This window comes from Miniopterus schreibersii (assembly GCF_964146895.1).
Source record: "Miniopterus schreibersii genome assembly, chromosome: 1".
NCBI classification, from domain to species: Eukaryota; Metazoa; Chordata; class Mammalia; order Chiroptera; family Miniopteridae; genus Miniopterus; species Miniopterus schreibersii.
This window is the reverse complement of record NC_138101.1, coordinates 70707189-70730006: the sequence shown is the minus strand read 5'-3', so window position 1 is coordinate 70730006 and position 22818 is coordinate 70707189. Positions and strand designations below refer to the sequence as shown.

The 22818-nt window shown below is 40.2% G+C and overlaps 1 protein-coding gene across 4 annotated transcripts in view; it reads right to left on the bottom strand.

Annotated features, from left to right (window-relative positions):
* WDR37 (WD repeat domain 37) overlaps positions 1-22818 on the bottom strand; it is a 69745-nt gene that overhangs the window by 46356 nt on the left and 571 nt on the right. For 2 of the 4 annotated variants that reach the window (XM_081128602.1, XM_081128604.1), the window contains exons 2-3: positions 5493-5670; positions 337-433 (exon numbers count right to left, since the gene is read on the bottom strand). In XM_081128602.1, coding sequence (XP_080984728.1) covers positions 337-433; positions 5493-5630 — 235 coding nt within the window. In that variant the 5' untranslated portion in view covers positions 5631-5670. Of the gene's footprint in view, positions 1-336; positions 434-5492; positions 5671-22432; positions 22649-22818 lie in introns of those variants that run through there. The other 2 variants (XM_081128601.1, XM_081128603.1) reach the window with 2 other exon arrangements.

Here is a 22818-nt window from a genome sequence, read left to right as displayed (position 1 = left end):
GGGCTTTGAGCCACAGAGTGTAGCAGGCTCTAGACACTGGGAACACCTGCAAGAAGACAAGGACCACTGTTGTCACTGCAAGTAACTGAAATCTGCTACAATCCAAACAAGTAGGAGGAGATTCCTTCTCACGCCTCCAGAAGAATACAGCTCTGCCCACACCTGATTTTACTCTGCTGAGTTATAAGATAATAAATTGTGTTATTCTAAGCCACTAAACTTAACACAGCAGCAGAAAATAAAATGAATACAGTGGTGAATGTCCACCCACAAATTTGACTCTCAAAGATTTTTAAGTGAAAAGTTATAAAAGTATATTAAACAGGAGATACTCACATTCTAAGTTTTCAATATAAAGGTTTTCAAATTCTCTTTCTATTTGACCAAACAGTTCCAAAAGTGTACTGCGAACTGAGGAAGGCAGTTTAGAATCCTGTAGAAAAGGAAGATTTTTGTTTAAAATGCATGCATGAATGTTAAACTCTGATACCAAGTACCAATACACTTTTTCCAAAGTGAATTATCTTTTATCTCAAGCTCATTTTATATCTTTAGATGTTTTATTTCCTATACATAAAATGTTTAATGAACTTAAAGTTTCAAATTTCTATAGATAAAACTAAAATCAAATTGTACTAATGGTTATGCAAGATAATATGGGATTCAAGAATAAGCACTTCTTCACAACAGCATAATTTTTCTTTTCACAAGGGAGGAAATAAGCCTACCTTATTTTAAAACTTCCAAATTTGTAGAAAAGGCATGCCGTTCTCATAAATAAAATTATATTATGCCCTGGCTGGTATGGCTCAGTTGGTTAGAGCGTTGTCCCATACACTGAAAGGTCACGGGTTTGATTCTTGGTCCGGGCACATACATAGGTTGCAGGTTCAATTCATGGTCAGAACCCATACGGGATGCAACCGATTGATGTTTCTCTCTCACATCAATGTTTCGCTTTCTCTTTCTCTCTCCCTGTCTCTCTCTCTCTCTCTAAAATTAATGAACATATCCTTGGATGAGGATTTTTTTTAAGAACTGTATTATAAGTAGCCTTTAAATTCTACCATGTGGTATTATAAATTAATTGTAGTAACATATACTTATAAAAATTGTGCCTTATAGAGTCATGTCCACCATGCTTCAAGCAAAATATTTTCTGTAACTCTATGTAATACCTAAAAGATTATCATGAAGAGAAAAAAAACATTTCACCTGTAAAAGCAAAACGTGTATTAGTTAAATGAAAACATTACCATGTAAGTCCCAGTTAGCTTCTGGTGCCTGCGTGCCTCAGCACATGCTCTGCACACCTCCAGTTCTATCTAAACCTCACAGAAGTCAGTGGGAAGAAGCAACATCTCAGCTAAATTTTTAGGTATGATCAAACGAATATGTGGTACTCTAGGCAGCAACTGTGTTCACAAGCATTTATCTTCCAGACACTGCTAAAAACAGGGAGACTGACACAGTCTACATTCTAATCTCCTAAGGACATAGCCTTTATAGTATATAGTATTTTCTGTGTGACCTCCCCCTCCCAGCACTTAGAATATTTAAAAAAAAATTCTTAATATTTCTAAAATAATGTTTTAATACTTAACTGCTGTCAGAATAATTTTCTAAGTGACTTTTCAAATTTATCTGCAGCACGAACTTTTTGATGTTTAGTGAGTTGCAAATAAAAAGATAACATTTATGAAATTCCTTCAGATTAACTTCTTAGAAGACAAGAATTTAGGCAAATGATCTCTAATAACATAAGCATTTTAGCAGTATGTTTTGAAGTAATCACGGAATGCTCAAGTAAATTTTACAAGCTACTTGAAAATATATATGAAACCACTTGTCTACAAACTGAATCTGGTTCATGCAGCCTCTCTCAATACCCCTCTAAAATACCAATAAAAAACATGAAAAATAAAAACGTAGAGTAACAATGAAAAATAAACTAAATAAAAACTTACAGTAACAAAGAAAAATAAACTAAACTAAACCATCACAATTAATATTTAACACACTGCCTGCCCCACCTTTTGGTCTTTGCCTAGTCTCTTCCCTCTCCATGCCATGTTCTTCCCAAACCCCCTCATTCAGTTAGCCCTCCTCATAAGTGTCACCTGTTGGAAGCTTTTTTGACTCCCAAGGCCCAGTCTCCTCTTACATCTATCAATTCCAATTCACATACACCCATAATGTTTAAGATCCTTATTCAGCCACTGAAATGTAACATTTACTTAAATAGTAAATGCATCTTAATATAAAATGTAATTGTAATGGGAGACAAAACTAAGATATCAGCATTACTGTCACTTGATAAAGACAATCTAGAAACAGCATGCAGTGAAATGAGAACTTTTCCACTAGAAGGCAAGTGGAGCCGAATGAGTGCTCCCAATAGAGCTCCTCCTGACCTTTCCTAACAGTTCTCCTACTGCCAACTGACTTCACAAACCCTGAATTAAGAAGTTTAAGTTCTAGCCCGGCCGGGCGTGGCTCAGCGGTTGAGCATCGACCCAGGATCCAGGCGATCGGGGTTCAATTCCCGGTCAGAGCACATGCCTGGGTTGTGGGCTCTATCAATGACTCTCTCATCATTGATGTTTCTCTCTCTCTCTCTCTCCCTCTCCTTTCCTCTCTCTGAAATCAATAAAGATATATTTTTTTAAAAAAAGAAGAAGTTTAAGTTCTAGTGTCACTTGAGAAAACTCATGACAGGAAAGCTACTATGATTCAGTAAAGCTTGTCAAGGGATCTGCATTTTACCACAGCAGCATGTACCTGGATACAGGACCCTCAGTGCTCTAAGAGCACAGAGATTCAGTAGCCCTCTGCAACTACAGAGTTCCCACCCCTGAGCTAAGCACTGCTTCCTAAACTACTTTCAACTCATGAATCTAAGAGGTAATTTACTATAGCTCCTTTGCACTAATCTTCACTATTGATACTGCTCCCCAACAACTCAAAGAATATGGCCATAACCTCCTCTAGAGAGTGATGACCTACTGTTCAACTCAAACCCACTGGTAATCAACCATCTGCACTCTCAGATCCCTCTGCTTACACCCACAATGACAACTGCTTGCACCCAGTACCACTGCTACCATCCTCCCACTGCTAAACCAGGCAAAGCACCTCACACCAGCCTTCCAGGACACTGGACTCATCGACAGTTGGCCACCATCCGAAGAGCACTAGAGACACCACGATGAAGGCCGAGGTGCAGTGCTAGGATGTGCAGCTTGGAGGACTCTGAATGACCTTCATAAAGGGTTACCCTGAGATGCAATTATCCACTTGTGTTACATCACAATGGAGGGCAGGCCCTCAGAAGGCCAAGAGAAGAACACATGTACCTCATATAAGAATCCATGCTAGGGGATGCTAGCAAAGGTTGTAGAATTTTTCACTGCTAGAAATGTAAGTAAATCTAACAATTAAAAAAACATATCTTAAAAAAAAAAGTGGAAGAATAAATAAATAAATATTTGAACTTAAAAAAAAAATCTTAGTCCTGGCCAGTGTGGCTCAGTTAGTTGGAGCGTTGTCCTGTATACTGAAAGGCTGCAGGTTCAATTCCAGGTCAGGGCACATACCTAGGTTTCGGGTTCCATCCCTAGTCATACAGAGGCAACTGATCAATGTTTCTCTCTCTCTTCCTTTCTCTCTCTAAAATCAATTAAAAAAATATCCTTGGGTAAGAATTTAAATATATATATATATATATATATATATATTAGACTGTTAACCTGCACTATCCAACATGGTAGCCAGTAGCCCCATTTGACTGTTTAAATGTAAGTTAATTAAAAATTTTTAAATTTCTCAGTCACACAAAACACGAGGCTTGTGGCTCCCATATCTGATAGCACAGATCTAAAAAATTCTATCACATAAGGTCGACTGCACAGCTTTGGTTCAAACATTCGCCTTTCTAAAAGTTATGAGCTGACTGTATTCCCTCAAATTCATATGTGTAAGTCCTGACCCCCAACACCTCAGAATGACTATATTCAAAGCCACAGTGTTTAAGTAAAATGGGGTCACTGGGGTGACCCTAATCCAATCTAACCTGTGCCCTTATCAGAAGGGGAGATCTAGACACAGACACACACAGAAAGACAACCATGTGAGCACACAAGCAGGAAACAACCATCTATAAGCCAAGGAGAGAGGCCTCAGGAGAAACTAGCCCTGGCCACACCTTGATCTCCAACTTTCTGCCTCCAGGACTATGGGAGAATAAAGTTCTATTAAGTGCCCTCAGTCTGTGTAGGACTTTGTTATGGCCACCCAAGCTCACTAACACACTAAGAATATCAAAGCCATTTTGGAGGTTCCTTAAAGCCTATGGTTTTATTTCCAAGATTGTTCAAATATTTCTTTTAGAAAGCAGAACCAGGTATTTGCTCACTTATTCACCCATTCAATATGTATTAACAGGGTTCTAACTGAATATTTGCTACATGCCAAGCAACTGTACTAGGTTCTGAGTGCACACTGCTGCCCTCCTAGAAGCTACATCCTGGAGGCCCAGACATCAGAGTCTCGGGCACAGTTCTAACAAGATCCAGCATTCCAATGAGCCAATTTCTAAGATTTCAGCCTTATTTTTTGTAATATTATGGCCAATGAATTAGTTATAATTGTCAACAGTCATAAAACTATATGTATTTATGCTTCAATCCATGTTTATATATACTAATATGAAAACGTATTAGATATAGCTACAACCTATTTTATTATCAAATATACTTTTAGATTTCACAATACTCTTTTTAAAAATTAACACATTTTGCCCGGCCGGGCGTGGCTCTGCGGTTGAGCATCGACCTAGGATCCAGGCGATCGGGGTTCGATTCCCGGTCAGGGCACATGCCTAGGTTGCGGGCTCAATTCCCAATGACTCTCTCATCATTGATGTTTCTGTCTGTCTGTCTCTCTCTCTCCTTTTCTCTCTCTGAAATCAATAAAGATACATTAAAAAAAAAAAAATTAACACATTTTTATCATAATAAAGGAACTAGAAAAAGTGTAAGAAAACTGATATTTATCAATAAAATACTAGTTCATCTAATCAAAAAGGACATCAAATAAATAGCAGATGACACACTCACTACAGCAAACTCAGGATAAAGCCAAGAAACTTAATGAAAGATCTGATTCCAGAAACTCTCCAGAGAACAGAAAGATCACTGAAACACTACCTTATTCTCCTTTTCTTGAGACTATTAGACAACCAAAACTGAATTGTAGAATAAAAACTGATCCAAACTGTCACACCCACTTTTATTATTACTATTTATTGTAAAAACATTAACCTGGGAATTGAATCCTATCACTGTGTAGGCTGCTGTATTTGACAGCAGTTTTATTTGGGAAGGGGGAGTTGGTTTTATTTTTTTGATAACCCACACTTTTTCTCTACTTTGTAGACCTGTGTATATTTGGCTATTTCTGGAACATTACAAACACACTCAGCACTAACTTACTTGTCCTTCTAACATTTCTCTTGGCAGACCCGTCCTCTCCTGCTCCGAGCTGTTAGTTCTTCGTATAGAAAGGCTATGAGATTTGCGTTTCTGTTTTGCTTGGCGAGCAGTTGAACAACTCCCGCTTTCTGTGGGCATTACTTCTACAAGGTGATATCCCGGTCACTCCTGTAATAAGCTAAACAAAAACAGGAAAAACAAGTACTTTATTTCTGATTACAGTAAAATGAAATGAAGGAAAAATAGTGGATAATGACTACTTTTAATTCCAAACTTCCTTACTATGGTTAACATTTACTATGTAATTTAGAGTATAACAAATTAACATGTTTTAAGGTAGAGACCATAGCCTTTGTTAAAGAATAATTTTTTAACAAATTTCATTAACATGTTTTAAAAATCAAATAGCAACAAAGACCTTAAAATACAGATCAACTCTTTCTTAACCAGCTTTCCCCAGGCTCAGCCTACTCCCCAAGGGAACCAATTCTAACTGCATGTCCTAGACAAGGGCTGGGGAACCTAAGGCCCGAGAAATCATTTGGTCTGGCACTGCCAAAGCCTCACTAAAGAGAAGCAGTTCCAGCCATTACATTAGGGGTGAGTTAATTAAACGTTTGACCAAATATAGCAGGCTAATTTTTTAGTTGGTAATTTTATATGGCCTGCAAATGATGTTATAAATATTCAAATGGCCCTTGGCAGAATAAAGGTTCCCCACCCATCCTAGACTATAGATTCTAGAGCAGTGATTTTCAACCAGTGTGCTGCAAGAACTTTTACAACATGCAATACTGGACTATTTAGTCAGGGTCACTGACCTTTTTCCCTTAGATTGTCAAATTAAAAAAATAACAACAGCCAACACAACAGCTGCATGGTGTGAATGAATCAAAATTATACCTATATTTTTGTCAGATCAGCAAAAAATACATTTTTTGGTGAGTCACAGTATTTCAGTTATTAGTTTATGTGTGCTATGAGATGAAAAAGGTTCAAAATCACTGTTCTAGAGGAATAGAATTCAAGTAACACATGTAACTGCAAATTTTCTTCTTTTAATATATTTTTTTATTGATTTCAAAGAGAGGAAGGGAGAGGGAGAGATAGAAACATCAATGATGAGAGAGTCATTGATCGGCCGCCTTCTGTACACCCCCTGCTAGGGATCGAGCCCACAACCTGGACATGTGCCCTGACCGGGAATGGAACTGCAATCTCCTAGATCCTAGGTCGATGCTCAACAGCTGAGCCACACCAGTGAAATTACTTTTAATGATTTATTTAACCCAATATGTCTAAAATAATATCATTTTGTCACTGCAAATAAATTAATGGGATATTTCAGTTTGTATGCTTCAGACTCCAATGTGTATTTCATATTCACAGCACGCCTCAACTGGAATCAGCCATGTTTCAAGGACTCGCATGTTGTCAGGGCTGCCATGCGACAGCACAGATTTTCATTTACCCATTTTGAATATTACCTAATCATTTCATGCTACTATCAATTCTTCCTCCCAATATAACCATATCACTGTTAGTTAATACAATTTTAAGTAACATACCATGACACTTCCTTCTTGAAATGCAGATTCACATTTTGGGCATTTTTTGCTCTTATTGATCCTTCCTTCTCCTAATATATTTGTTAGTTCATGTAATTTTAGGTAATACACTTATGAATCTTCCTTCTTCAACAACTAACAGTATATTTTGAGCCTTTCCATTCCCCACTTCACTTAAGAAAGGCTGTAAGTACCCCACGTTTCTTGAGCTCTCCGCCACAGCCACCCAATTCCCAACTTCTGTTCTATCACTTGAGATTATGTAAATGTGAGCATGGAGTATGTGGCCTTTTGAGTTTTACCTTAATGCCCTTGAGACCCACCCAAGTTGCTGCACGCACCAGTAATTACTCCCTTTTGATGACAAGGTAGTATTCCATGGTACAGATGTACTACAATTTAACCATTCACCTATTGCAAAAAAATGTGGTTCTTTCCAGGTTTTTTCTATTACAAGCAAAACACTATGAACAATAATACAAAGGTTTTTGTGTGAAATCCAGTTTCCATTTGTTTTGGATGAATGTCTAAGCATGAGATTGCTGGGGTATAGGAAAAAATACATATTTAGTTTTAAAAAAACATTATTGAGCCCTCGTCAGTGTACGTTAGGCATCATCCTGTGCACAGAAAGATTGCTGGTATGATTCCCAGTCAGAGCTCGTGCCCAAGGTTGCAGGCTCGATCCCAGGTAAAGAGCATGCAGGAGGCAGCCAACTGATGTTTCACTCTCACATCAATGTTTCTCACATGTATGTTTCTCTCTCTCCCTCATCCCCTCTCTCTAAAACATCAATAAAGCCCTAGCAGGTATTGCTCAGTGGTTAGAGCATCAGCCTGCAGTCTAAAGGGCCCGGGGTTCAAATCCAGCCAAGGACACATACCTTGGTTGCAGGCTCAATCCTCAGCCCTGGTCAGGGCATGTGAGAGGCAACCAGTCGATGTTGCCTCTCTTACATCGACGTGTCTCTCTCTCTCTCCCTTCTACTCTCTCTGTGAAGCAATGGAAAAAATATCCTTGAGTGAGGATTAAAAAAAAAAAAAAAATGATGGCCAAGAAAAGAGGACCCAAGACAGAAGAGCTGGCAGAGGCCATTGCTCCTTTGGGGAGTCCTCCCCCCACACAGCCGGCAGGCAGGCGCCGTATCTGAATCTCCAGCACCTGACTCACACCTTTGGCCCCGCCCCATGATTCCCGGAGGCCCCGCCCCTCCCCACCGGCAGCTCATCCAGGCCATTTCCAGTGGCTTTTCTATGTAAGTGGCCTCTCAAGCCTCATGCTTGGGGCTTTCCTAAAATCTCTCAAACAAGCAGCAGCTAGCCTCAGCGTGCCCCATAAGGCTTGATAAGTGGCCCCAGGCCTGGCACTAGTGGCAGCCTGCATTGGTTCAGAGCTTGGCCTCTCCTGGACAACGCCAAGCCCAACACAAGTAACTACGGTTTGCTGTGTAGCTCATTCTGGGTGGCCCTGGGAAAGGCACTGGCAGAGGCTGACTTTGCACCTCCCAGGAGGCCCCAGAGACAGTGAACCTGGTGGTCAGACTCGACCACGCTGTATTACAACCCTACCACATCCACGAGTGACACACTCAAGGGGCGTACTTGGTGAACACCAAAGCTCCACTGAAGTAAATCCTGCTCCATAGGGGTGTCTCCAGCACAGCAGCTCTTTGGCTATAGTTACAGCTGGTCTTCGCAGCCGACTGGCCTGGGAGTCAATTCCTCCAGGTCATGCCAACAGCAACCAAGGCTCAACTACAATAGGACAGTATACACAGCCCACACAGGGGAGCATCTAGAAGGCCCAGCTCAGATGACTGGGGAGCTTGAGCCACTGGACCTTACAGGACACCTACTAAACAAAGCCACTCTACAAATTCTAGGAGACATAGCAGCTATATCTAATACATAGATACAAACACCAGGAAGCAGCCAAAATGTGGAGGCAAGGAAACATGTCACAAAGGAAATAAAAGAAAAAAACTCCAGAAAAGGAACTAAATGAAATAGAGCCAAGCAAGCTACTAGCTAGAGTCAGAAATATAGTTATAAGGTTGCTCAAGGATATTAGTAAGACTGTTACGAAAATAAGTGAGACCATCGACGACCTAATAAAGTACCTATCAGAAAGGAAGGCTAGCCTGGCCAGGCGTGGCTCAGCGGTTGAGCATCGACCTAGGATCCAGGCGATCAGGGTTCGATTCCCGGTCAGGGCACATGCCCGGGTTGTGGGCTCGATCAATGACTCTCTCATCATTGATGTTTCTATCTCTCTCTCCCTCTCCTGTCCTCTCTCTGAAATCAATAAAGATATATTTAAAAAAAAAAAAAAAGAAAGAAAGGAAGGCTACACAAACTGAAATGAAGAATAATTTACAGGGAATTAACAGTAGACTAGAGGATGCTGAGAATCAAATCAGCAATTTGGAATATGAGGAAACAAAAAACACCCAACCAGAAGAGCAAAAAGAAAAAAGAATCCAGAAATATGAAGATAGTGTAAGGGACAACTTCAAGAGGCCCAACATTCGTATTATTGGGGTGCCAGGAGAAGAGAGCAAGAAATTGAAAACCTATTTGAAAAAATAATTCCAGAAAACTTCCCCTACCTGGGGAAAGAAACAGACTTACAAGTCCAGGAAGCACAGAGGGTCCCAAACAAGAGGAACCCAAAGAGGCCCACAGCAAGACACATCATAATTAAAATGCCAAAGATTAAAAACAAAGAGACCCTTAAAAGCAGTAAGAGAAAAGCAGTTAGTTACCTACAAGGGAGCACCCATACGACTGTCAGCTGATTTTTCAAGAGAAACTTTGCAGGCCAGAAGGGAGTAGCAAGAAATATTCAAAGTGATGAAAAGCAAGAACCTACAACCAAGATTGCTCTACCCAGCAAAGCTGTCATTTAGAACTGAAGGTCAGATAAAGAGCTTTACAGATAAGAAAAAGCTAAAGAAGTTCACCACCACCAGACCAGTACTATATGAAATGATGAAGGGTCTTGTTTAAGAAGAAACTAATGAACAAAAGAATCTGACAAACTAAATTGATCCAGAGACGCTAAAGCATGCAACAGACTCGTAACTCAGAGGGGAGAGGAAAGGGGAGGTGGAGGGTGGGAAGAGATTAACCAATGAAGTCATATGCATATATGCATAACCCATGGACACAAACAATAACAGGGTGAAGGTCTGGGGAGGTGGTGGGAGCGACGTGGAGGGGGTCAATGGAGGAAAAAAATGGGATGCCTGTAATACTTTCAACAATAAATTTTTTTTAAAAACTGTCAAATCATTTTCCAAGGTGGAAAATATTCCCATCAGCAACGTATGAGAGATTCTGTCTTCCTCAACCGCACCAGCATTTGGTTACCTATTTTTAATTTTAGCTGTAATGATAGGTGTGTAATATCTTTTCATGGTCTTAATTTGCATTTCCCTGGTGGCTAGTCATATTGAACATCTTTTTGTGTGCTTATTTTTGACATCCATATATCCTCTTCAGTAAAATGCCTCTTCACATCTTTTGCCCATTTTCCTAATACAACTGTTTGGATCTTTGCTGTTAAGATTTTAGAACTGTTTATATATTCTTCAAATGAGTTACGTGTCAAATACATGGATGGCAAAGTTTCCCCAGTTTGTAACTTGCCTTTTCATCCTAAAATGGTTTTTCACAAAACAAAACTTTTTAATTTGATGAAATCCAACTGACCAATTTTTCTTCTATAAATTATACTTCTGAGTCATGTCTACGAACTTTTCACCAACTCTAAACCCCCCAATTTTTCTCATTTTCTTCTTAAAACTTTATTTAAATTTATGAGCTATTTTGAGTTGATTTTTTATAAGGTGTGCATATCAAGGTTTTTGGTTTTTTCGTTTTTGATGATATTATCCAATTATTCCAGCACTATAAGTTGAGGACTACCCATCTTACACTGAACTGAGAAAGTTTGGTGTATTAGTCAAAAATCAATTGGCTGCCCTGGCCAGTTTAGCTCAGTGATTAGAGTGCCGGCCCAAGGACGGAAGGGTCCTGGGTTGCATTCCAGCCAAGGGCACATACCTCAGTTGCAGGCCCCGGTGAGGGCGCATGTGGGAGGCAACCAATTGATGTATCTCTCTCACATCAATGTTTCTCTTTCTCTTTCTTTCTCTCTCTCTCTTCTGTCCACTCTCTCTCAAAAGCAATGGAAAAAATATCCTTGGGTGAGGATTTAAAAATAAAATCAATTGGCTATATTTATTTGGCATTACTTCTTGGTTCTCTATTTTGATTTACTGATCTATGTATCTATCCCTCTGCCAATACCACAGTCTTGATTACTGTGCTGGCTTGAAATTAGTGATTCTTACGTTGCCTTAGTTATTTTAGTTCCTTTGCCTTTCCACATAAATTTAGAATCATCTCTTCCATATCTACAAAAACCTGATGAAATTTTAATAGGAATTGTATTTAATCAGTTTATCAACTTGGAGGGAATTGGCATTTTTATTATGAGCCTTCTAATCTATGAACACAAAGTATCTGCTTATTTAGATCACCTTTGATTCTTTCCTGTTTTGTAGTTTCCGCATCAAATTTCTCCATGTCTTCTCAAATTTATACTGAAGTTTATATTTTTTGAGTAATTTTAAATACATTTTTATTTCCATTTCCACATGCTGTTAGTATATGAAAATACAACTGATTTTTGTGTATTGAACTTATATCTTACAGTCCTGTTGAACTCATTAGTTCTCGGAAATTTTTTTGTAGGTTCTCTGGCATTTTCTATGTAGACTAAATGTCATTTAAAAAGTTTTATTTCTTCCTTTCTGATCTGCATGCCTTTAGTATTTTTTTATCTTACTGACCTGGCTAGAAATTCCAGTACTGTGTTGAATTAAAATAATCACAATAAACATCCTTGCTTTGTTCTGATCTCAAGGTAAAAATATTCAGTGTTTCACCATTAAGTATTATGCTAGCTCTAGGTTATTTTGTAAATATTGTTTATCAAGTTGAGAAAGCTCCCATCTATTGTTTGTTTTCTGAGCGTTTCAGGAATGTGTCAAATTTTGTCATGCTTTTTTTTCTGCATCACTTAATATGATCATGTGCCTTTTCCTTTTTAGCTGGCTAACAAGTCAATTACACTGATATCATGTAATATAACATGATATGTAATATCACTTTATCCACTGAATAAACCCCACTTGATCATGATGCACAATTCACTGTTTGTTCTCTCGTTTTGTTTTAGTTCCCTACCTTGTTGTGGATTACCTGAACATCTTTTCTTTCATTTTGATTTATCAATAGTATATTTTGAATATATCTCATTGTTTTAACTTTTTTTAATGATTGTTCTAGGTCTTACATTATATTTTCACAACATATCACAGTCTACTGATTACATAATCATCTTAAATATTTCCTCTATAAACAAAGAGAACCACCATCAGACAGTTATTCTTCAACCTTTAAGGCAATGTCTACTGAATTTACCAGTATGTTTGCTGTTTCCATTGTTAGTACTTCCTTCCTAGTGTTCCCACGTCCCTTATGTCACTTTCCTGTTTAGAGAACTTCCTCTATTATTTTAGGGTAGGCCTGCTCAGGATAAATCATGTGAAGAACATTTTCCCTAATATATTATTCTGAGTTGACAGTTCTTTTCCTTCAGCACTTAAAAAATGTGCCACTTCTTTCTGCCACCCATAGTTTCTGATGAGAAACCACTATAACTCAAATTGTTTTTCTACTGTAGGTAAAATGATATTTCTCTCACTGCTTTTTTGTCTTTAGTTTTCAGAAGTTTGACTCTGACGTGTCTTAGCATGGGTTTCTTTGAGGTTATCCTCTCTGGGTTTCACTAAGCTTCTTGAAACTATATGTTTATGGTTTGTCAACTTTAGGAAATATTCAGTCCATATTTCTTAAAATATATTTTGAGCTCCACTGTCTTTCTCCTCTCTTTTTGGGATTCTGATGACAAGAATGATAGGCCTTTTGTTAAAGCCCCACAGGTCCCTGACATTGTTTATTTTTTCCAGTCTATTCTCTCTTTGTTGTTCAGACTGGGTAATTTCTATTGTTTGTCTTCAAGTTCACTGATCCTTTCCTCTGCCCTCTCCATTCTGTTATTGAGCCATCCACTGGTTTCACTTATTGTAATATTTTTTCAGTTCTGAAATTTCCATTTGTTTCTTCTTTGTATCCCGTATTTTCTTCCTGAGATTTACTATTTTTCATTTGTTTCAGGTGCAATTTAATCATTAAAATATTTTTATAATGGCTGCTTTAATATCCTTGTCAAATAACTTTAACACCTGTCATCTCTGTGTTGCTGTCAGTTGACTTCTCATTCTCAAGTTTTTCCTGGTTTTTCATGTGACGTGCTTTTCAACTAAAGCCTCAACATTTTGGGTATTATGTTATCAGACTTCAGGTCTGACTTAAGTCTTCTATTATAGCAGGCCTCTGCTGACACTGCAAGAAGCAGGCAAAGATGGGCACTGCCCTGTTTCTGCCAGGTGCATATGGAAGGGTGAAGGAAGCTGGGACTCCCCATTCAGCCTCCACTAATACTAGGTGGGTAAAGAGTTCAGCATCTCCCTTGGCCTCTGCTCATACCAGCCTGGCTGGAATGAGGATTCCTCATTACTGTACCCTACATGGCATCATTACCACCAAGTGAGGTGAAATTCCTGACTCACTCTACTAGGTTTCCTCTGACACCACCCCAGCAGGAAGGGGGATGGATGTGTTTGTTACCATTCTACAGAGATGAGACTCCCAGCCCCTCACGTGGCTTTCTCTGATACCACCCAGCAGAGTGTCACCTCAATACAGCTGTTGAGGGTAAAAGTCTAGTTTCCCCATCTGGCCTTTGACACCGAGAGTGAGGGCAGGGGCTACAGTTTTCTTGAACTGTTATCTAGTGGGCTCTCCCTTTCCTGGTCCTTTGGCTATGAAGTAGGCTTTTTCTCAGGGCTTTTGTCTGAGCCCTTTGGTGGTGCTGGATTGTTGGCTTCTCCAGTCTGTCTGGGACATATAGGCAAAAAGAAAATCCAGGGAACAGAGCTGTGTCATTCCTAAGGTCCCAATATACCCAGTCAGTTTACTTTCTTCTGTCCACCTTTCAGTCTTATATTTGTTTCATATATAATGTCCAGTGTTTTTAGCTGTATTTAGGAGGAGGAACAGGAAAAGAACATATGCTCCATCCTTCCATAAGTACAAAGCCAGATCACCTTTCGTGCCTCACACTGTATGTATAGGCCTTGTAAAATGGCAACAAGAAATTCTCACAGGAAGACATTCAAATTGGTCAATTTTGCACGTTTAGGTTTAAAATTTTGCCCTTGCTGGTTTTGCTCAGTGGTTAGAGCTCTGGCCCGTGGACTGAAGAGTCCCAGGTTCAATTCTAGCCAAGGGCAGGTACCTGGGTTGCAGGCTCAATCCCCAGCCCTGGTCAGGGCACATGTGAGAGGCAACCAATCGATGTGTCTCTCTCACATCAATGTTTCTCTCTCTCTCTCCTCCATTCTCTCTGAAAAGCAATAGAAAAAATGTCCTCAGGTGAGGATTAAAAAATAAAATAAAATTTTGAAATTCATTGATTTATTAAAATTCTTTTCTGTAGCATGTAGACAAAATGTAACTTAGCCCTGGCTCAGTTGGCTGAGCATCATCCTGTGCACCAAAAGGTCGCCAGTTTGATTCCCGGTCAGGGAATATACCCAGATTGCAGGTTCGATCCCTAGTAAGGGTGGGTGCAGGAAGCAACCAATTGATGATTCTCTCTCACATTGATGTTTCTCTCTCTCTCCCCCTCTCCCTTCCTCTCTCTCTAAAAATCAATAAAGACAAAAAAAATTTTAATGTAACTGAAATCTAAAAATAAGACACAAAATAGAAATAAGATACATGTTAATTTTTTATCTATAAATTCTCATTTTCTCCCCCTTCTTAATCTTCCACTTATCTCACTTTTTGGTTATTCTATTTGTCAAAGCAAAGTCACAAGGCCAACCCAGATTCAAGTAGGGGGCAAACACTTAATCTCTGGATGCAAAGAGAATGAGAAAGAATTTGTAGCAATCTTTAATCCATTATACGTTATTTCACTTAGGAATTTTGGCTCTCCACTGAATAACATTGTACTTCCCCAAAAATTATCAGTCAGTGTGTTAACGGCATAATTAGCTAGTTATTAATAAAGGATCTGTCATCAGTGGAACTGGTGTTCTTGGGGTGCCTCAAGGAAAAGAATACAGCTTTCCACAAAAGCCCATCAATGATGTAAAATTAAGGGAGTTCCTCTCCAAGGGCTCATCTCCATCCATCCTGCCATGGAAAAAGTCCAATCTTGCCTTCAGCAGGGCCAGAATAAAGGCCACTGCCCAGAATTTCTGCTCCATATTAAAGTCCAATCCGGCATCTCACTATCTTAGCTTGTGTTCCCAGCTGCAGTTCATCATGTGTGGGGGCCACACAGCCATGGGCCATGCGAATGCTTAAAGTCACATGGCTATGAAGAGAGAAGAAGCCAATGCACAGGCAAGTGTGGGTCATAAAGCAGCAGGAACAAGAGAGTAAGAACCAGGGAACAAAAGCAAACAAGAGGGAATTCTTTGGGGATTTTAACTTTCCAAGATTTCATGCACTTCTCATGAGGCCCACCCCCTAGCCAATCCATTGTTCCCCAAGCTAGACTGACAGGCAAGCACCTTCCCTATGTCACCTAATTTCACTGCACATGTGCTCATCTCCTTCTTCTCCTCGAAACAGTCCAGTACCTGATAGGGGAAGGGAGGGGTATTAATCCCCTTGGAGGGACAATGCTCTATTCCTTGGAGTGTGTAGCTGTAGCTTCCTGGTAGAGCAAATACGCCTCTGGCTTCCCAGCTGAATATCCTCAACAACGTTTAACTCTCCCTTTGCTCTTTTCCTTTATTAATATTAATAACTAGCTAATTACGCCAAGAGCAAATTGGAAGTATATAGTTTTGTCACTTCACTCAGCATGAAATCCTTAGGAGAGCCCAATGGTTAAAAACACAAGTTTTATGATCATACAAACTTTAACCCCTCTCCCTGCAACTCTTCAAAGGATTGGCTCTTTTTTATCATAAAACCCCAGCTTAAATATTACCTCCCTATGACTAGTGGTGGTCATAGCACTTCATGTTCCTTACCACATTTGTACTTAAATCTTATTTGTGGTTTTCTCGCTCAAATGTTCCCCCCCATACCATCAATACCATAAGGACTGGGACGTGGCTATTTGGGTTCACTACTGTATTTGTAGGGCCTACCATGTTGTCTGACATAAATACACGCTCAAATAGTTTATGAATGTATAAGTGAATGAATGCACCTACCACTGACTAGCTGTCCTTGGTCAAGTAACTTGACCACCTTCCTAAGGCTTAGTTGTGTCATCTTTAAAGCAGAGATAATAATGGCACTTATTTCATTAAAATCAATCACCAAGTATTTGTTATACATCTATAGGTACTAGGAATACAGTAGCGAACAAACTTGGTTCCTTCCTTCAGGCTGCATAGAGTTGGATTTCAAGCCAGACATTAAACACAGAATATCATAACTTATTATAGAAATTATCTGCACAGCCAGGCATGGCTCAGTGGTAGAATATCAACCTAGGATCCAGGAGATTGTGGTTCGATGCCTGGTCAGGGCACATGCCCCATTTGCAGGCTCAATCCCCAGTCGGGGGCATGCGGGAGGAAGCTGATCAATGACGACTCTCTTATCATTGATGTTTCTACCTCCCTCTCTCCCTCTCCCTTAAATCAATAAAGATATATTTTTTAAAAAAAGAAATTATAGCCCGGCCAGGCATGGCTCAGCAGCTGAGCATCAACCTAGGATCCAGGAGATCAGGGTTTGATTTCCGGTCCGGGCACATGCCTGGGTTGCGGGCTAGGCAGCTGATCAATGACTCTCTCATCATTGATGTTTCTATCTCTCTCTCTCCCGCTCATTTCCTCTCTCTGAAATCAAGGAAGATATGTTAAAAAAAAAAAAAATGATAAATTATGATGACTACTATAAAAGAAATATACAAATATTATGAGAAGACCAGATATTAGCTAGAGTTAGGCAAGTCATTCTGAGAAGCTGTTGTTTAAATTAAGACTGAAGAATTAGTAAGAATTAACCATATGGAAAATGGAGAGGGGCAGGAACAGTGCATGCAAATGTCGAGCTGGGAATGGGACTGGTTTATCAGATACTAAAAATAAGTAATGTGGCTACAATAAAGTGAACAATGGAGAGAATCGTGCAAGAGAAGCTGTAGAAACAGGCTTAGATTGTTCTTTTACATCAAGATTTTATCCTAAAATAAAAAGAAAGCCACTTGAAGCTTTTAAGCTGCTAAATGACACTAGATTTGCATTAAAAATCAGTCTGGCTGTTGTGTGGAAAATACATGGAAATAACAGGTGACTAGGAATGGGGAAGCTAGTCAGGAAGTTACTGAAGTAGTCTAGGCGATAAATGATGACTGTTAAGATTAGAGGGCAGATGAACGGATGTGGGGGAGCAAGCGGGGGAAGAGGAGAGAGCCCTCATTTCTGAGGAAAGAGGTAGGTGAAATGGAGGCCAGAACACTGATGTGAGGAAGTCGATTTGAAGAAATCAACTAATTATCGAACGTATTATGTTTGCAATGTCACTGAATATATAAAATACAAGGAGACAGAAGGTACTAGACTGTATTTATAAAATCTGGCAGAGGTATGGGCATTTTGACCCCATCATGACTCTATTTCCAATGCTTTGCCATATTACTTCCTTTGTAAGAAGAAAAGTTTATAATTCGTATTACCTGTGAAATAGGCAACACAAAACTGACGGTCCCTTAAATGACATATGGAAACATTTTTTTAACTGAAATATAACAGGACAAATATTTCGATGAAATTTAGATCTGAAAATTTTGAGCTATAGAAATTAAAGGTTATTGAATAAAGACATAAAGAAAAACTCACAATGGCAGAATCTGTAATTGGTGGAATTTTATTTAGAAAACAAAGGTTCTATTGATATTAAATTCAACAAACCTGAATATAATAAATCTATATTGTGAAACAATTCATATGATCACCCGCTGAACAATATTTTAGTATTTTTCCAATGGAAACATTTAGAAACTATTTAACTGTGCCATATACAAAAATTGGCCAAGAAACTAAACTAACCTAATGGAATCTTCTCCAGAAATTATATTCTTCATAAAAATATAGGAAGGTGAATATAATTCTCTTTACCAGTGATTACAAGTATTAATAACTTCATAAAGCATCTCAGTTTACAAAATCATTAACAGCAATTTACCAGTTACCTTGCAACTTATAAGGTGTTTTGTAAAGAAATGAAAATATCAAAACCCTGTGAAAGCTGTCCTGATAAGACCTCAGAGAAAAAAAGGAGACTTTATCTTTAGACAGTTAAATCAAGCAAATAAAACAGAAAAGGGTTTCTCCTTCCTCTCTCAAGAACTTTAGCAGAAGCATTCTGTTAAGTATAAACTGGGAAATTAATGCACCACCAAGAGTCTATCACTTGGTTATACAAAGTGCAAAGACTGCAGTAACAACCTTCCTTTCACCTCACAGTGGATTTTCTCTCTTAATATCACACCTCTGGCTTTTCCAGCCACTATACCTTCACTAGTAAATTAGCAGTCTTCTTCATAATTAATTTTTAAAATCCTCACCTTCTGCCTTTCACTGAGCTTTTAACGCATCACTCATTTCCATGAAGCATATGGTCTGGGCTTTGCCTTTTGCTTGTCACTTCACAAAACAGTCCATACATTGGTAATCTTTCCCCGTTGATCAATTTCAAACCAAATATACATTTCAAACTATAATAAATTATAAATCTGGAACAAGTTTTGGTTCTACAAAACCTGGCATCAAATGGAGATTTTTCTTTTTCTTTTTTTAATATATTGATTTCAGAGAGAGGAAGGGAGAGGGAAATAGACAAAAACATCTATGATGAGAGAGTCGTCATCGATAGGCTGCTTCTCGCATGCCCCCGACTGGGGATTGAGCCTGCAAATGGGGCCTGTGCCCTGACCAGGAATCGAACCGCTATCTCCTGGATCCTAGGTTGATGCTCAAACACTGAACCATGCCTGACTGGCCAAATGGAGGTTTTTTCATACTGAGTGATTTTATCTTTTTTTAACTTTCGAAACTCTATGCAGTCAAATGTCTGATATGAGTTCATGCGCCTATGCTGTACACTAATATGAGTTCATGTACACTATGCTGTATATTAATAAAAGATTATCTAGAAAATTTAGGTTCTGCCTCTTCCTTGTCTTCAGCTATAGTTCACCATTCTTCCAAAATTACATCTGTAGGTTCCTCTAGTTCTAACCTCTTTTAAATTTTTTTTTTCTGTCACAATTTTTGTTAATCTGTCACAATTTTTTTACTGAAACTATTTTTAAATTTTACTCATCTCTTCATTCACATCCCACCTTTTCCCAACAAGTATCACTGGTCCCAGCACCACTTCCTTTCACAGCAGACCCTCCATGGAGAATAAGCCCTTGGCGCAGGAGCTAAGGTATCTATTGTCTTCACCTCAGACCATAGGTCAGTGTTAGTTTAAATTTTATTTAAACATTTGATAACGAATTTAGGGTTTTTGAAGGCTGACATGGAAAGACAGGCAAGGAAGTTTCAGGTGTTTAGGACTATTAAAATGATGTGGCATGGAACCCAGACTAGAGCAGGAGGAAGTGCAGACAGAAAGAACTAAAGGAGATACCAACAGGTGGGAGAGTGACCTGAGGTGGAAGAACTTTTACAAAAAGTTGCTGTGAGACTCAAATGGATCAGTAAAAACAGAACCACTACTGCTCACAACATTCCTGTGAGGTAGTTTCCAAATATTTAACAGGCTAAAGACTTTAGTAAATCGGTCACAGAACTGTAAAGAGAAAGAATTCTAAAAATCAGCTACTTTAACCACTGTGAACTGTTTCACCTAAATACAAACTAACACCGAAGCCTAAAATTCCAAAAGATAATTATTTTCCTTCAAAATATTCATACTAACCCAATATTATAGGACAGATTACCACACTGAACAGGTTTATGTAAATAAAATGGCCCAGTGGTTTTTTGAAAAAGGGGTTTTTTTAGAAGGTGTTGTTTTTTTCAATAAAAAATAGTCCCCTCCAAAAATCCAACATCCCTAGCCTATCATTCAAATAAATGGATTTAATATAAATTCTCCTTCTGCCCAACTCATTTGCCCTTGGTGTATGCAGTCACATGTATATTACCCCCTATAGCCAAAACACTATTCATCATTTTATATCCAGTGGGATTTTTAAACAATTTTCTTTTAGCAAGAGAAAAACACTTAAGTGTTAATCATATGCAAAAGAATGGTTAAAGAATATAATTTTCATATGGCATTTAAAAATATAAAGTTTGACTGAATTTCCACAAGCTCAATGAAGTTTTCATAACATTTTATTGTGAAAGCCGTTAGGTAAATTCCTGGCTGGCTAAACACCAAACTCAGTTGCTGAGCGGTTTCAGCAGAGAGGCAACCTCAGAAATCTGTCAGCAGTCAGCCTGCTTTAAATGTTTGTTATTGATCTAGATGAAGGCATAGGACACGGCCTTATCAATTCTCTGAATGACACTGAATTAGGGGACATCACTGAAAGAAAAATAACAACCAAGTTTTTTTTTATTTTTTGAAGGAGAGGGCAAAGGGAATGGCAGGGGTATGCTCCCTAGAGGGAGAGCACATAACAACCAAGATTTTTTAAAGATGTCAACAGTTTTTAAAAAAATGAGCTCAGCCAGGCCAGCGTAGCTCAGCGGTTGAGCATCAATCTATGATCCTGGAGACTGAGGTTCTATTCCTGGTCTGGGCACATCCTGGGTTGCAGGCTGGATCCCCCACAGGGGGCAAGCAGGAGGCAGCACATCAATAAGACTCATCATTGATGTTTCTCTCCCTCCCCCTCTTTCTCTGAAATCGATAAAAATGTATTTTTAAAAAATAAAAACATTTTAAAAAATGAGCTCAAAACCTAGGATGAAATTTAATGAATGTTAAATTTTGTCCTTAGAAGAACCAAGACAGAATATTCAGAGAGCAGCTCTAAGTATCACCCGGGGTTGGGGGGGTAAGCGTAAGGGTGTAACCTCAAGGCAAGTGCAAAGTAAGTGAACAGTCTGACTACTTACGCTATCTGGAAGAAAGTACTGAGAGGTTGAACAAGGCAAGAAGCATGCTTAACAAAGATGTTCTGTGCTGCCCTAGCCAGTTTGGCTCAATGGTTAAGAAAGTCAAGGGCACATGCCTCGATTGCAGGCTGGATCTCAGTGGAGAAAACCAATATATGTACCTCTCTCACATCCAAGTTTTTCTCCCCCCCTTCTGCTCTCTCCGAAATCGATGGGAAAAATATCCTCGAATGAGGATTAAAAACAAACAAAAAAAAAGATGTCCTGTATTGAGTGAGGTCTTTGCAAGAATGCGGGTCACGTTATAACATAACCTTCTCAATAACAAAACGAGACTAGCAATGAAGACTGAGAAGTTCCTTGCCTAAGGTCGCACTGCTATTATTGAATGCGGTCAGGTTCCACTAGCCTCTTGTCTCCTTGGGCATTACTAACAGAAACGAGGGGTAACGGTCACTGCGTTATCCCACCTCCATCACACACTTCACAAGGGATTGGCTGACCAGCCTTTGACCCAGAGGCGTTCCAGACAGCGAAGGGAGCGTGCAGAGGATGCCCAGCAACCGGAGAAAAGACCTGGGGTACGCGACTACCTGGAGAATTTGTTTATTCGCAGGTAATTCCGGGGGCACCTCTATGGTCAGACGAGTAGACCAGCACACTGGACTTAACGGGAGCCCGTTTAAACCTCAATTACGGAAACTTCCAAACCAGCAGTGCTCTCCCACTCTGGCGCAGCATCCCCGGGTAAGGACGAGGGGCGCTGTGGGGGAGCCGACTCCCCAGGCCTCTTGCCACCTGCCCACACCACGCGTGCAGTGGGGGCGCGGTCTGCCCGGGAAAAGCAACTGACGCCCGCGGCGCCAGGACACCCGGCATCGCTGCGGGACTCAATGCACCCTCGCCGGCCCTCACTAGTGGCAGGGCTAGGGATGCGGGTCAGAGTGCACGGAGCTGGGGGTCGCGCGGAAACGAATGGGGGCAATGAAGTCCGGGAGAGGGCACCGGAAGGCGCGGGGCGACTGGGCCCCCACAACCATGCCCTCACCCCAGGGCGAAGCCGCGGATTCCTTCACAGGGGCAGCCCGTCCCGGAAGGAAGATGGCGGTCCGGCACTCACCAATCACGCCGCCGCCAAGCCCACCGCCCAGTGCCTGCCGGGCCGTGCGCTGCCACCGTCGCTTCCCAGCCACTCGGCACTAGGGACCGAGGCGGAGATACAGGACGCGGAATCAGCCCTGATGCGTCCCCAAGACCCGGCAACCTGACTATCCGCACTTCCGGCGCCGTCGGAAGTCCCGGCCTCGCCCCGCGCAGAAGTCCAGCCCATGACGCCGGAAATCCCGCAGACCACGCCCACTTCCGGGCCGCAGGAAGCTCCGCCCAGCCCCCCCATAAGTTCCACCTGGCCTCGTCCGTGCCGCCGGAAGTCGTGCCCGGCCTGGCTCGGCGCTCGCACCGCCGGAGGTCCCGCTCTGGCTCCGCCCCTCAGCGGAACTCCCATCT